This window comes from Galeopterus variegatus, unplaced genomic scaffold (genome assembly GCF_000696425.1).
Source record: "Galeopterus variegatus unplaced genomic scaffold, G_variegatus-3.0.2 Scaffold1931, whole genome shotgun sequence".
NCBI classification, from domain to species: Eukaryota; Metazoa; Chordata; class Mammalia; order Dermoptera; family Cynocephalidae; genus Galeopterus; species Galeopterus variegatus.
The window spans coordinates 101117-117090 of NW_007728042.1; the positions used below are offsets into that span (position 1 = coordinate 101117).

General features: G+C 37.8%; 1 protein-coding gene across 1 annotated transcript in view; it reads left to right on the forward strand.

Moving 5' to 3' along the window:
* SNTB1 (syntrophin, beta 1 (dystrophin-associated protein A1, 59kDa, basic component 1)) overlaps positions 1 to 9760 on the forward strand; it is a gene marked incomplete at its 5' end in the record, with an annotated part of 102994 nt that extends 93234 nt beyond the window's left edge. Inside the window, 2 exons of the mRNA XM_008579622.1 lie at positions 4389 to 4579; positions 7388 to 9760. Coding sequence (XP_008577844.1) covers positions 4389 to 4579; positions 7388 to 7480 — 284 coding nt within the window. The remainder of the gene's footprint in view (positions 1 to 4388; positions 4580 to 7387) is intronic.
* Positions 9761 to 15974: the final 6214 nt, after the last annotated feature.

Genomic DNA, 15974 nt, shown 5'->3' on the forward strand with positions numbered 1-15974 from the left:
ACATTCATGTAGAGCTCGCAGAAAGGACTAGGTGGTGGTAGAGGTGGGACATGTGCTACACTATTTATTGAATACCTGCTGTATGCCAGGCATTTTATATAATGTCTTAGTCTGTTTCTTACTGTGAGAAACAACCCTTTTGTGAGTCCTGAAATCAATTAATTGAGGCAAGACCAACATTTAAAAAATGAAATAAAATGGAATAGAGATATTGGTGTAAATATCATTTTATTGCTTTGTAGAACTTTTGATTCAGGAGTGTGCATGTGTATGTGTGCACGTGTGTGTCCTGGGCCACAATACGTTGCCTATCTCCCCTAATCCTTATCCTTTCCTTGTCAGCATGACAAATAAATTCCTAAGAAAGGTTAAATAACTTGCCCCAAATCACACAATTAATACGTGACAGAACTGACTTTAACTCCAGGTTGTGTCACTCTAAAGTCCATTCTTCATCCCCTGTAGTATCTACAGAGACGTGGAACTTCCCACTGTTATGCCAGTGACCTAACAAATGACAATTCTATTCAGGCTGCCATAATAAATAATTTTTATGTCACTATCCAAAACAGATAGATAGATGATAGATAGTTATCAATATGTACTTACATAAATATATAGAGACATACAGATATAGATAATTTAATTTTTTTTTATTTGGGGAAAGGTAAAATAAGGGGCTAGAAAAGTAATATAGAATGTAAGGTGACATTAATAATTAAATGCATTGTTATTAAATGATTATAATATGCAAAATAATAATAATAATAATTAAATGCATGCACATTTGCTAAGGTGGACTCTATATTTAACCCAGTGTTTTTCACCAGCCAGAACAATATATCGTTAATAGTTTCTATAAGGCTATTGTTCCTGATCCTGGGATCTAAGACAAATTGTTTCTGGTTCTGAGATCTAAGACCAACTCTCCCAGGTCTCCTGTGGACACTCATAAAGAGGTCATTAAGTGACATAGTAGGTAGTATCCTCTCAACAACAGTCTTCCAGTAGATCCAACTCAGTTTCTTAGAGTTGCTTCTTATAATAGTCTCTGTTCACCCTCTTTTATCGTGCTTTCTTGCCTATTCTTTCATTTATTTCTCTGCATCTCAGAGGAAGCAATACAAGGTTATAGTCACAAGTGGGTGATTTAAAGTCAGGCCTGGATTCAAATTTCAGTTCTACTTCTTTCTTGATCACTCTCTTAATTTCTTAGTTTCTTCATCTGTAAAAAGGGGGAAATAATAGTACCTACCTCCAAGGTATAGTAGGAATAATAGCGCCACTTCCTAGGGTTGCTATCAATAAGTACTGTTATTAGTTGTTGTTCTTGTAATTATTATCTCCGGACTTGTGCTGTTTAATATGCTAGCCTCTAATCATATGTGGCTATTTAAATTTAAATTAATTAAAATGTAATAAGTTCCCCAGTTACACTAGCCACACTTCAAGTGCTCACTAGCCACATGTGCCTGGTGGCTACTGTGTCAGACAGTACAAATCTAGAACATTTTCATCATAGCAGAAAGTCCTATTGTACAGCTCAGCTCTAGAGGAATAGGATTTCCCGTAAGACATCTTAAGAACAGAGCTTCCAAACTTTAGCTGCACTGAAAACAAATTTTTTAGTTTTACCCTCAAAAGCCTCACATTGCCGATCTCACCTCCAACCCTCAGAGATTCAGACCCAGCATTTCCGTGTGGGCCTAAGAATTTGCATCTAACAAGATTCCAGGTGGTAGTGATGCTGCTCATTCGTGGGACACTCTTTGAGTTGTACCACACTGGGGTGCAACTTCCTCAGGCACCCAGGAGGATTCTGAAAGATGGAACACGTGTAGTAGGGTTTCTCCAAATTTCCTCTACTCGTGCATACATGAAAAAAACAGATGTTTTATAGAATTTCTGCTGCAGCATACCCATGACAATCAGGGCCTTTTTATAATTCTCTTGAACCTGATTAGTGCCCCCAAATGCTTTCCTTCATTGTTGCAAACCTTTTGGCAGTGTCCCTGAAGATTTTATTTTTGATGCCTATTCTGTATGGCTAGAAAAACTGTAGTTTTGAACCTGAGAGTTGGAAAAGGCCTGAGGCACCAGAATACTAAATTTAATAAAGTTACAAGTGTAATATTAGAGAAGCTCAGATTCCATGCAACAATTTCAGAAGTGTTCTAGGAAAAAATTATTTTTAGAGGGGTTTGGTTTAGTTTACATTGTACAAATTTTGTAAAATCCTTTTATCTCACTAAGCTGAACTTTATTTTGATGGGAAACTGATGAGGCTGTTGATAGATTAGCCAAAGCAGAATAACAAAGAATTCTGCGGACTAAGCTAACTGGATGATGAGAGAGAAGAAATTGTGGAAATGACCAAAGGTGTAGCCCAGTTACAAATTGAAAGATGCCTGCAGAGAGTTGGGGAAAGGGGCTTATGTTTTAATCAGAGTTTCGATTAACTTGATAATATGTTCAATTTATCCTTTATAGATTGAGAACATCTTCAGATAGTTGATTCCATTATATAAAGGCCACAAATACCATTTGAGGGCAACTAGAATTTAAAGTAATCACAATCGGTTAATGCAGAATATCTGATGGCATAGCTTTAAAGTTCAAACATTGAGGAAGGAAGAAAAAAATCATATTTAGCACCATTTGCCCACATATTCTGCAGGTCGTAGAAGTGAAGAGTATCAAACAGGAGGAGTCAGGATAGGAAGCCATGTCTACCTCTATTCCACTGTCCTTTGTCGCCCTTGGACTGGGTGGCAGAGGGTGGGCCCTTGGGCTCTGCCCAGAAGGACTCATAGACCTGTTAGAGAGATACCTTTAGAAAAAGTCATCCCGTAGTTGCAAGTTGAAAGGTGCCTGCAGTAAGTCAGGGGAAGGGGCATATGTTTTAATCAGAGCTTCAATTAAAAGGCACTTCATTCTGTGAGCCATAGAGATCCCTATTTCCTCCCCAAACTCTAAAGGCCTCCCCTCACCCTGCTGTCATTATTCATGAGGGAGGAAAGCTGACAGACTCCCTGCCACATCCCTTTGTATCCTAAGTGCCAGAGCATGAGAAAGGAACAACATGGGACAGAATGGAAAGAACTTGAAATCTGAAAGCCAAGAACCTGGATAGGGACATGTTCACCTCTCTGAGCTTTGCTTTTTTCACCTACAATATTGGTCTAAGTTTCCGCTTCAGAAGTTTACGGTAAGGGTAAGTTCAGTACAGCCCATGAAGCTGAGCAGAGCTAATGACGGCATGGAGTAAGTTCTCAGTCATTAGTACCTTTACTCTTACTCCTCCCAACTTCCAGCAAAGAAAATCTCTTGGTTTCCCTGCAGATCTTTTGGATGTAGATCAAGGCCCAAGCCAATTAACTTGCCAGACTCTGTTACATGTGGTGTTTGGTGAGGCAAAAAATCAAATCTGATCCTTAATAACCTTTTTCAGAACCCTTTGATTAAGGGTTTTAAACATTCACACGTCTTCCTAAATAGGATTTAGGATTTGGTGGCAGTCCCCTGTCCAGCGGATAAGCTTAACGAGCTGGACTATTTTCCTAAACATAAGGAGAATCCCAGATAAAAGCTGACACCTGACCTGCTATCTAGGTTTTTGTTTTGTTCCTTTGGATCAGAGGGCACAGTGTAGACACCACTCCTGAGGTTCCTGGATGCCACACCAGGCCAGAGGGAGGAAACGGCGTTCTTTATGGAAGCTGCCACCTGTGAGATCTGTCTGCAACAGCAGCTTTTCAAGACCCGAGATTATTAAGAAAATTAAGAGCACCCCTTTCAATTTCTCAGATAAACTTTGTTAGACTTCTTTAAAATTAAAAATTGGATTATTTGTAAACTATTCTCATGACCACTTAAGTATGTTACCTTTGTTAATGTGATGGGAGAATGCTCACTTCTTTCACCAGGTGGTAGACATGACATTGCTTGCACATGCGTGCATGCATGCGTGCGTGTGTGTGTGTGTGTGTGTGTGTGTGAGATGATGATGATTAAGAGGTAGATTTCTTTATTTAAATCAAATGTCTGTTTTTTGTGGCTTGAGGCAAGTCCCATCTGGCCACTGGAAGACAAGTCTACCTATTGACCTGTGTTGTCAGATGGCAGATAGGGCTAGAGCCCAGGTAACATTCAGTGAAAAGAATGTCTTTAAAGTTTATTTCCCTTAGTTCCGTGGAGTTAGTTAAATTACAATATCAAAATCAACCCAAGGAGATTATTTTCATGAACAATTACCATTTTTTTACTTTAGTAAGAAATTTGTGGCTGGCCCCTGGACTGAGGGGACTTGCAGTCCTAAGTGCCTGGGAAAATGGGTGGACTTCCATTGTTCACGCTTGTCTCTCCCTCTCCGTGTCTTTCTTTCTCAGCTTGCACCTACAAAAACCAGGAGTGCCGTTTGACCATACATTATGAGAACGGATTTTCTATTACCACAGAACCACAGGAGGGTGCCTTTCCCAAGACAATCATACAGTCTCCTTATGAAAAGCTCAAAATGTCTTCAGATGATGGGATCAGGATGCTGTATTTAGATTTTGGAGGCAAAGATGGAGAGATTGTAAGTGTGTGATTTCATATACTGGATCTCATTATGCAGCACACCTATAATGACTCATAAACATAACGCTGCCTTACATTTATGAAGCATTTGACTGTTAACATAGTACTTCCAGGCCCACGTTTTATTTGATCCTTGAAAAACAGTGATTGGATTCAATTATTTCAAGGTTCTTTCCTTTAGTCTCATTTTCCATTTGAAGACTACAGAAATATTTGAATCAAAGGAAAGAATCCTTTACAAGGTTAGCATTAAATTCTTATGACATAGGGTCTCACTGGCTTAAAAAATGCACCATTCATTTAAAAAAAAGTATCTAGCATCTAAAATAACCTCAGCACTGTGCTAGGTGTTAGGGATGGAGGGAAGTAAAATACACAGCCCCTGCCATCAGGGAGGACTCGGAGAAGTAGAGAGGATGAAAAGCAAGAGACAGGAGGGGCTGGATGAGGTGCAAAGTAGAAGGAGCAGCTGGAAAACAAAAAGAAACTGGTCAAATCTACGTGAGTGGAGAGAGGGCCAGACAAGGGCACAGAAGTTTGAGGCCAATGTCAAATAATATCCAACAAAATTAGTAAATTTATAAGTTAAGGTGACATTTATACTTCTCTTATCAATGCAAATAGCTCATGTGTTTAAATTCATGATTTCCTGTGAGTGCTGCTGCTGCCATAATGAAAACTATATTGTTTCAGTTCCACAAAAAGGTGAGAAATGCACATTCTTCTACTTTCTGCATTCGTAGTTCTTGGCATTCCTCAGGAAGAAATAACATCTCATTTAAACTGTCCAATGTACAACTTCAAAGAGAACCGGTTTTGTGATAAGTAGTCTCTGTTTAGGTTCTCCTTAGCCAGCGGGTTAGTCGGCAAATGTTTGTTGACATTCACGAAGGAAAGGGCCAGGCACACACTTAACAAAATGTAGGGCCTTCTATCCCAAAGTGTCAGCCCCAGGATTCTAGGTCCTGCAAAACCACAGGCCCCAACACACTACCGAGATTCTTACATGGGTGCCGCTGGCAGTCATGACGAAGGCCATTCCCTGTGGTTGGTGGCTGATCCATACTCACTTTCTGAGAACTATTTCCAGCTGGCCATTTTTCTAACTTTTAAAATGCATCTGCAGAATTTTATTGGAATTTTTGTTTATTTTTATATTTCAGTCAGTATGTTCAGCCTGAAGCACCCGTTTGAAAATAAAGCAGTGATTTGAAAGTCCATTTTGCTAAGAATACTTCTAGCTCAGTTGCTGCTGTATCAACTGCCCAACTGTGTTCTTCCTAAAGGTGACCACTATTTAGCGAAGTGGAAAAGAACAAGAATTGGTCTCCAGCTTTATTCTTGGCTTACAAATTCAAGGCTAGTTTTTGCCCATGAAGAAAATCACTTTTGTCTAAATTTCAGCCTTTCTGCCTATCATTACTACCTGGCTTGGAAGATTTAGAAAGGACTAATTTTCTACTGCCAGGAGACTTAGCTGATAAGCTCAAGTTCAGACATAGCCCCCCCTAATGCCCAGTTAAGCAATCCCAGCCTTTCCAGTGGGGAAGGGAGCAGAGATGAGTTTTAGGAAATGCAATAAACTGAGGGTCAAGACCTGGGTTCTCTTCCTGAATCTGCAACTAACTCACCAGATGTCTTGGGAAAGTCTTTTTATTTCTTTGGATCTGAGTCTCCCCATCCGTAAAATACAGGGACTGAAGTAAGTAATCTTTAATGTTACTTCCAAAAGTAGCATTCTGTGTTAGTGACAAAGAACACTGTGGTTAAGTCCTGGCTCTGGCGTCAGATAAACTTGCATTCGAGTCCACACTTACTATTTACTGTTAAGATCTAGGATTTCAGAAATTTTCATAATTTCTCCAAATCTTAGTTTCCCATGTGAAAAATGGAGACAATAAAAATAGTTACCACACAGGGATTTTGTAAGAGAGATTTAAATAAGATAGTGGGTAGAAAATATTTAGCACAGTACCTGGTTCATAATAGAGCCTTAACTTTGGTAGATATTATTATATGCTCAGATTGCTCTTATTCCCCAACAGTGTCATCGTCAGAACAAAACTGGGGATAGCAGAAGAGAACTAAGAACTCCCCCAATTTTCCTAACTTAGGTCAGGTGATAAAATTCAGCTAATGAAGGACTCCCACACCCTGGCTGTGTGTCTTGCCTATGCTGGATTCTGCAGGAACACACACTGAAAAGGATAAGAATTCAGAAGGTGCCTTCAGAGAGATGTGATGTAACTACTTACACTTCAAGAGTAGAGGACAGTGAGAATGAGCTGTTTAGCAGGGATTCTGTGTTTTACAGTTTACAAGAAATTTTCACATACAGTATGTCATTTAATACTCTACCCTGGGAGTTAGTAGGACTGAGAAGAACTTTAAGTGACTTGTCCAAGATTATACATCTAAAAAGTGTCAGAACCAGGAATCAAACCTAACCTTTAGGTGAAATTTAGTACTACTTCCTGCTGAACCAAATCCAACATAAATATCACTATTTTGGTACTGAAAATAAATGGTTTAGACAGTCAAGAAGGGCAACATTAATATTTATGGTATTGGTGTATATAAATTTCACGGAGCCTATTTTGAAAAAAAAAAGATCCATGAGATGTAAGGAATAAGTTCAAAGAGTTATCCCTTCCTCTCATTGAGGGGCAATGATTTTTAAAACATAATTGCTCCAGTTAACACTTAAAAGCAGGAAGTGTATATAGATTCGTTTGATGTGTAAATCACTATTCTGCATCAAGCATTAATTTAAAATCTCTCATGCTCTCTTCTTTTCAAATTTCAGCAACTGGATCTTCATTCCTGCCCCAAGCCAATTGTTTTCATCATTCATTCCTTCCTGTCAGCTAAGATTACAAGACTGGGCTTGGTAGCCTGAACAGAGGGGCGACTTGCCTTTGAGAAATCAGGACTGCTATGCCACCAGAGAGCGTGACATCAGACACCATCTGTAGTGAGCAAGGCACCAGATATAGCATGCCACCATCAGCTTTAGATCTCAGGAGTCATGTGTCACTGTCCCAGACTCCTCTGTCAGTTTCAGCTGCTACATGGCATACACTAACGAAATATCACAAGGAATATCAGAATAAAACTTTTTAGGACAATGCAAGGTTAAAGAGGTGAGGGCGGTTGGAAATACACAGCATAGCTTTTAAATACTGACAGCGAAGGACATGACCATTAGAACAGCATGTGCAGATCTTAATCACACCAGTTTCTAGGCAACTGGTTCACCCAGGTAAGCAAGGACTGAACAGATGAGAAATGGACATTTTCTCCTGCCCTCCCTGCATCACCCATAACAATGATCCCTTGTTTTATTGTGATTTATTTCCTAATTCTAGTTAACGTTCACTGGTAGGGAAAGAAAAATACTTCACATGTAAAGCCATCTTTTATTTAAGGATGAAGCAGCTGTTACTTTTTTTTTCACGAATTATCTTTCAGTGGTGTAGAATGATTCTAAAGTGTTTTCATTAGCACATGCTGAGCATGACTTAAATAAAGCATCAGATACTGATCTGAGCTGTAAGCTGGTAGAATCTGAGCCAAAGTAGACTGCTTAAATTGCAAAGCTTTGCCGAAGAGTTGTGTGCAGAAAAGATGATTAATTCTGGGACTACACTCACACCAGTTTGCTGCCACATATCCAAGACTGATAGCTTTATTTATAGAATGCAAATTATGAGTATTTTTTAAAAAAAGATTGTCACATGACTGGGGTTAACTAATTATTCCCTTTTCGTGGTTTTCAGTGGAAATCCTGAGCAATTTATTGACCCTTGTTTCTGTTTGTGCTTGTATGCATGCATCTCCAAGCAAGTAACAGAGCAGCCTCATTTCATTCTGGACAATGCTGGTTTTTACATATAGACCCAGCACTATAATCAAATCTCGCATCTGTAGCTCTTTCAGAATTTCAGGGAAATAATATAAGGACCTGATATTTTTCTACAAGAATATTTTCAAACAGTATATAGCACGTGAATGATTTAATGCGTTTGCTTTTATCTTTCAAAACTAATTCACTAAAAATAACCCCCATTATTTGATTTTGGAGTCACTCTCTTCAAACCTTCAAAATTAGTTCTAGAATTTCTGTAAGCATTTCTGTGTTGTTCCCCTGTAGTTCACATATACAAATGTTCTGTTAGACCTGTGTGTTTTTTAAGAATCATATTTTAGCAAATGCCTATGCAAAAAGCTTTAGAAAGTGAAACTGTTTTAAAGGAACGTGATTTTGCTCACTGAGACATATGTGTTTATTGACTTGAAAAATTTTATTTTAAACCAGCGAAAGTTTCCCCAAAGTATGTATGCATCTAACACTAGTTCCAAGGAGGCATTGATTGAGCGGTGTTTCGTGGAGTGGGGTAGGGGTTTAGTAATAAAAATTTTTGTTAAATACTGAGTTAAAAAAATGTTAAACAGATTTCATGATTGCCAAGTTCCTCAAAGACTTTAATGTTCATTGTGATTCTTCAAAGGGGAAATCTCGTGAGCCATTCCTCACACTTACCTACAGAACTCTATTTGAGCTAATGCTTTTAAAAAAAATTCCTTTAGAAAACACAGCTTTAGGATATCGACTTTTTGTTTTCTGTTTTAAAATGCTGAAGAGTAAAGTCCCAGCTTGAATATTGTAGGAAAGCTTTGATGCATTTATAAATTATATTGCACTCTTTCACTATATATTTTCAAAATCACTGGAATGTTGTTATACAAGAGAATTGTACATGTGTATTGTAAATAACATATTAAAATACACATATTAATGCCAATAGTTTAACTCAACAATATGTAATCTACGGTGCTCAGTACTACATGAAGTATGAGTTAATTACTCATAATTAAGTTGAAAAGAGCCTATTATATATTTATAGAAAAAGTAATCATAATTACAAATATTTCTTCATCACTTAAGTTTTAGACTGATTAACATCTGTGTAGGGGGTCAACAGAAACTACATTCTCTACATTTATAAAAATTTAATTTAAATATTTATATTTTAGAAGAAAATTATATTTGAATAAAATCAATGCATTTTCTGAAGTAAATTAAATTGTGTTATTAGCAAAAAATAGAAACTTTACTGAGAGAATTGTGTATGAGTCATATTTTTTCCTCCAAATTAAAATATATCATAACACAGTGGCTATGTTGAATCAATTTCAAATACTCATTTTTTTTCTCATTTTGAATTCAACAAGTTACAATAACTTTACACTGTAGATTTTAATCTTGTCTTGATCTGTGGTAGTGTTTATGACAAACTCATAAGTCTAGATCATTCCTGGGTACAGTCAATGAATCAAATGGATCATTTTGGGGAATTTGTTTTTATCCAATTTGTTCTGTGCTCAATCCTGTGAATTATTAAATACACAATGTTTGTCCCTAAATGAAAACCAATACAAATGAACAATGTTTCAATCTGTACTTTGTGGAAAGCTGCCCATTTGTCAGTAAATGTGGTTGAGTCCTTTGGTGTGGTGACATCTCTATACCATTTCACGGGGATTTAAAGAAGGCCAATAAGGATATAGATATCATTTTTTTTTTTTTCCTGACTTGAACAAAGTAGGGGAAACAAAACCATAAGCCTATGCAAAGTACCCAGGTGGAGGCATTTAATTAATTCTATCAATTGATGGAATTAAAATCCTGAAAACGTATGTCCTTTGCCCAAAAGCTGGTTGACCCTGCTTGGTTGAAGTCAGAAAGAAAGGTCTTAATGGTCAGAAGGATTCTCCTAAAGTTAACAGGCAGAGCCTTTCTGGCCTTTATTTTACAAATAGATATTCCACCTTGAGGGGATTGGAGTAGGCTAGGGGATAATTTTTGGATGCATCTGGAGTTTTTAAAAAATGTGCCTATGTTTATAGCACAATGAATATCATGTAAAATTTATATATGAATTAAATAAATATTCACCTCTAATAACCAGTGCCGAGTTTATATTATATTCTAAATATATAATATGGTTGACTAGACGGTGGTTTCATGATAGCCACAGAGGACCATGGAAGTGTGAAGACAAATCCTGCTATTCTCTTCCACCAGGATTGGACTTTGAAGTGCTAATGGGTAAAGGGGATGCCACTAGCAATTTTTGTGCATGTGCATGGATTTTTTTTTTCTGAATTCACTTAAAATATATAGGTCTGATCCTATTGCAGCAAATTTTGCAGACTCCCTAAAGTATTAGTATTGTCATCAAATTAAGTTGAATATAGTTTCAGGATGGGTCTCCACCTAGGGCTTAGGGCTGTCATTTTTTATTACGTTTTTATGGGATTTGACATGCACACACAAGCTCCAAATACTAGAATTCTCTGTTGTACTAGAATTTGGTTTGTGTTTAAATTGCTTGTAATAAATGTAACAGGCTGGGGTTTAGAAGTCTTTTTACTAGTTGAAAGTTTAGCTGTACTGAAATTAGATTTAGAACTACAGAATCTCAGTTTTGAAGAGACCTTAGAGGTCATCAAGCAAACTTTTGCCCAAAGTTGACTACCTTAGTATATTAAGGTATATGATTTGCTAGTAACATAGCAACATAGTATATGCATATAAAAATGAATATACACCGGGCCAGCCCCGTGGCTCACTCGGGAGAGTGAGGCGCTGGGAGCGCAGTGGCGCTCCCACCACGGGTTCGGATCCTATATAGGGATGGCCAGTGCGCTCACTGGCTGAGTGTGCTGCGGGCGACACCACGCCAAGGGTTGCAATCCCCTTACCGGTCACAAAAAAAAGACAAAAGAAAAAAAAAATGAATATACACCAACTAAAATGTCTTAAAAGTTTTAGAAGTCATCCCACACATACACCATGGTCTAGGTACTACACTTTAGAACATCAACCTTGTATAATATTCCACTAAACTCAGGAATCTTCTTCCTAAACATCTCTTGAAGTTGCTCATCCAGCCTGAAATTGAAAATTTCCAGCTATGGGAAAGGAGCTCCTTATCTCTCCAGGCAGGCTGTTCCATTGCTGGATGGCTACAGCTTGAAAGTTCTCACATTCATACAGCCGAAACTTCTACCTGCCAAACTTTCAGTCATGAACCTGATTCTACCTAGAAAACACTAAAAGTCCAATTTCTCTTTCACATGAATGTCCCATATAAAAAGACAAGTCAAGGCTATGAGCTACTAAGTAATGTAAAATGATCTGAAAATGGCTTTTTAAAATTTTTTTAAATTTTTATTTAATAATAATTGATTATCCATATTTTGGGGGTTCAATGTTGACGTATGTTGGTCAAATCAATATTACTAGCATATATATTGTTACAAATCATACTTATTCTTTATGCCCTTTGTCTAATCTCTCCCTATCTCCCCTCCCCCACCTCTCCTCTAATTATCCTAGATTTCTTCTCTCCTGAAAGAGTAATGGTTACTCTGTTGATTTCTTGCCTAGATGATCTGTCCAATGCTAAGAGGTGTGTTCAGGTCCCCCAATATTATTGTAGAGCAGATGCTTCTTCTGTCACTCTGGAATAGCTTTAAATAGGACATTTAAAATTCTTCATTTTCATCTTTAAAGAACCAGTTGACCAAGATTAAAACCCTCTATAATATCTAGTGGTGGGAGATAATGGGAAAACAGGCATCTGTACAGCCATCAGTATATTATATATTTGGCAATAATTTGGGGGGCAATTTGGCAATATCCATAAAAATTTAAAAATATATGTACCTCTTGACTTGTGGGGATTTATTCTAGAGATATAATTGCGTGAGTGCACAAAGGCTAATGTGTATGGGTCATCTTTGCAGCATTGTTCGTAACAAGCTGAAGTCAATAAGACCATCAATAGCTATATAAATCCTGGCACACAGATATATTTGAATATTCTGTAACTGCTGCAAAGAACTGTCTGTCTGTAAATGCTAATATGGACAAAATCTCTAAGTGCAAGCTCTGCAAAATGTGTGTCTTCCATTTGTTTTTGTTTACAGTTTTGTTTTTTTAGTGGTACTCAAGAAGAGTCACACACAAGACAAGAGTCAAGAAGGGTGCTCTCTCCCTGGACCCCACTGGGGGCATTTTGGAAATCTGTGGTAGTGCTGTTTGGTTGTCACAGTGATCAGGAGGAGGAGGCACTCAATTGGTATATAATGAACAAAAGCCAGAGTTGGTAGATACTCTGCTGATGACAGCCCTACATCAAATGGAACCATTTCCCACACAAGTTTTGTGTGTCCTCTGAGTTATTGATATAGCTGAAAAATCTGTTTATAATTATTTGAGTCTAGATCTTAAGTACATTTCATATATGAAAACACTTTGATTCAATATATTCTGGATTTTCTAGATATGCAACTACCATGTATATGGAAGAAAGATTGTGTTTTTGTTTTGCCCAGGGCATTACCAAAAGTTAACATTTTATAAAAACCAGAAAACCAGTTATTAGTAGCAAGTCTGTATGTGGTACTTGAGTTACCAATACAAAACACCTGACTTATAGCCACTTTATTCATGCTGAATCTCGGTAAAAGTCAAACATTTGACTACTTAATTGTCTTCTAATTTAGTGGTACCCCAGCATCTCCATATTGAAATACATATTATTTTAAATCCCCTTTTCTAAAACTTCTTTACCTTATATTAGGAGATATCAATTTTAAAAAGTCCTGAGTATATGCAGGTTATATTACTATATTGGACACATCTTATGTATATCCTGAGATTCCTACAACACCATCATCTCATCTCCTAAACTCTCAGCTGCTTGCTCAACCTTAGGTACCATCACAGCTGGCTCTGCTCAACCTAATGTTTCTGTCACTTAGAACCAACCAATTGCTTGCCTGGAAATGCTGCTTCCTCCCCTCCCCTCTCCCCTCGGTGGTTGCCAGGCAGCCAGGTTAAGGAGATGCACACTTAAATTTGGGGGTTCTATCAATTCCAAACTTGGATGAAGGGCCGGCCCGGTGGCGCACTGCTATAGTCTATGAGCTACTAAGTAATGTAAAATGATCTGAAAATGGCTTTTTAAAATTTTTTTAAATTTTTATTTAATAATAATTGATTATCCATATTTTGGGGGTTCAATGTTGACGTATGTTGGTCAAATCAATATTACTAGCATATATATTGTTACAAATCATACTTATTCTTTATGCCCTTTGTCTAATCTCTCCCTATCTCCCCTCCCCCACCTCTCCTCTAATTATCCTAGATTTCTTCTCTCCTGAAAGAGTAATGGTTACTCTGTTGATTTCTTGCCTAGATGATCTGTCCAATGCTAAGAGGTGTGTTCAGGTCCCCCAATATTATTGTAGAGCAGATGCTTCTTCTGTCACTCTGGAATAGCTTTAAATAGGACATTTAAAATTCTTCATTTTCATCTTTAAAGAACCAACTGGCTTCCTGAGCAGCTGCTAAATAACCTGATCAATGCAGAACTGTTGGGATTTAAATCTTTGGGGAGCCAAATAAGAGTTAATAAAAGGCAGGAGCCAAGCTGATAAATAATCCCCTTCTTCCTCCTTCCTGTGTACCTGACTGAGGCATGGTTTCTCCATTCATCATCTATCTTGAGAGACATCCCATGTGACTTTGAAGATACCTGCTGAGTGACTGGCTGTGTTTCTTTCACCCTTATGGAGCTTTAATGTATCTCCTTGCCTTACTTTCCTGCCCTTTTCCTCTTTTTTCATCATACTTGTTGCCTGGAATTGGACCTCCCAGATAAAGCATTAGCACATAATCATTGTCTCAGGTTCTGTTTTCTAGGGAATTTGGACTAAGATCATTATTTGTTAATTTCACCTCATGACAACAAAGATGTATTGAAAATAGTTCTTATAAAAGGGGTGTTTGGGTCTGGTCAGTTGAGAAACAATGGACACATGTATAATATGCTCATACACATATAAAAATGTCTGGAAAGATATATTCAAAACATTTAAAAAGTCCTCTTACTATCAGTTACTGCTGGAAATGGGACCCTTCTCTGTCACATAAACTTCTGAAATGTATGTTTTAAAATCCTCTTTTAAAAAGATTCTTTTTTATGGGTAACATTCTGGCAGTGGTGAATATTTTTAACCTGTTTATAAAATCTTGAGTAATACAACAGTTTGAATATGTGACCAGAAATTAATTTTCATGTCACCTACAGTCCTCTAAATTACACTAAATTTGATTTCACTAGGGGAAGCAAGTCTAATACCTCATTAAAATGACTAAAGCATGTCCAAGGAGGGTATGGAATCACATTTGAATGATAACAGAAAAGCAGCAGGAACCCCTCTTTTGGCCTTTTATTTTCAACTCATTTTTTTCCTTGGACATAAATAAGGCCTTTTCTTGGAAGAGCATAAGACTCTATTCAGAGAACATTGCTCAGACAGTGTCAAAGCAAAAAGAGTGGGAAAATAGTGGGAGGTGGTAAAAAATAAGGAAGCCCTGTAGGGGCAAGAAGCAGGAGAGGAAACTAATGCAGTCGGACCATCCACTGCCTTTTGGTTAGGAAAAGGCATCCAATGGATAAAGCCTCTAATGCTGACTCTACCCTCAGAGGTGGAGACCATCTGCTGTCATGCTTGGCCTAAAGGCTGCAATTCTGCTTTGGCTTGGACCGGGGCCTGGGAATGTTGAAAGAAAACTTCATACTTCTCAAGAAACAAAGCTAGTTATTTTTTCAGCAACTTTCAATTATAATTCTTTGGATGAATAAAGCCTATTTCCTCCCAAGAACTCAAAGGCAATACCCGGGAAAGAGCTTCAATAATGCCTCATTAATTGCAGCTTCTCTGTTTCATGATTCTCACTCGCACAAGGTGAGAAGGAACTTCTTCATCTGCAAGTTTTCTGGCTCTCATGAGAAAGGGAAATCCAGTCCAAAAAGCAAGCTGTTTCTTTCTTCTTCAACCATGGCCTTCAAACTAACGCCTTAATAAATGAAGTTTTTGCAGCTTTCTTTCTTGCATTTGGTCTCTCAATCAATTTTTGGATGTGAATGGAACCTATTGTTTATGCAGAATAAACCACCTCATAACCTAGTGGCTTAGAACAACACAGCAATGTCTGTACATTCTCACTATTCTGTGGATTGGCTGGGAAGTTCCTTGCTGGTTTTGTCTCTCAATCAATTTTTGGATGTGAATGGAACCTACTGTTTATGCAGAATAAACCACCTCATAACCTAGTGGCTTAGAACAAAACAGCAATGTCTGTACATTCTCACTATTCTGTGGATTGGCTGGGAAGTTCCTTGCTGGTTTTGCCTGGGCCCACTCATTATTTCGCTGGAGCACTCAGATAGGCTGTGAGGCCCAAGATGCCTCACTGACATGTCTGGCAGCTGGTTCTGGCTGTCAGATAGGACACCTCAGTTCTCTTC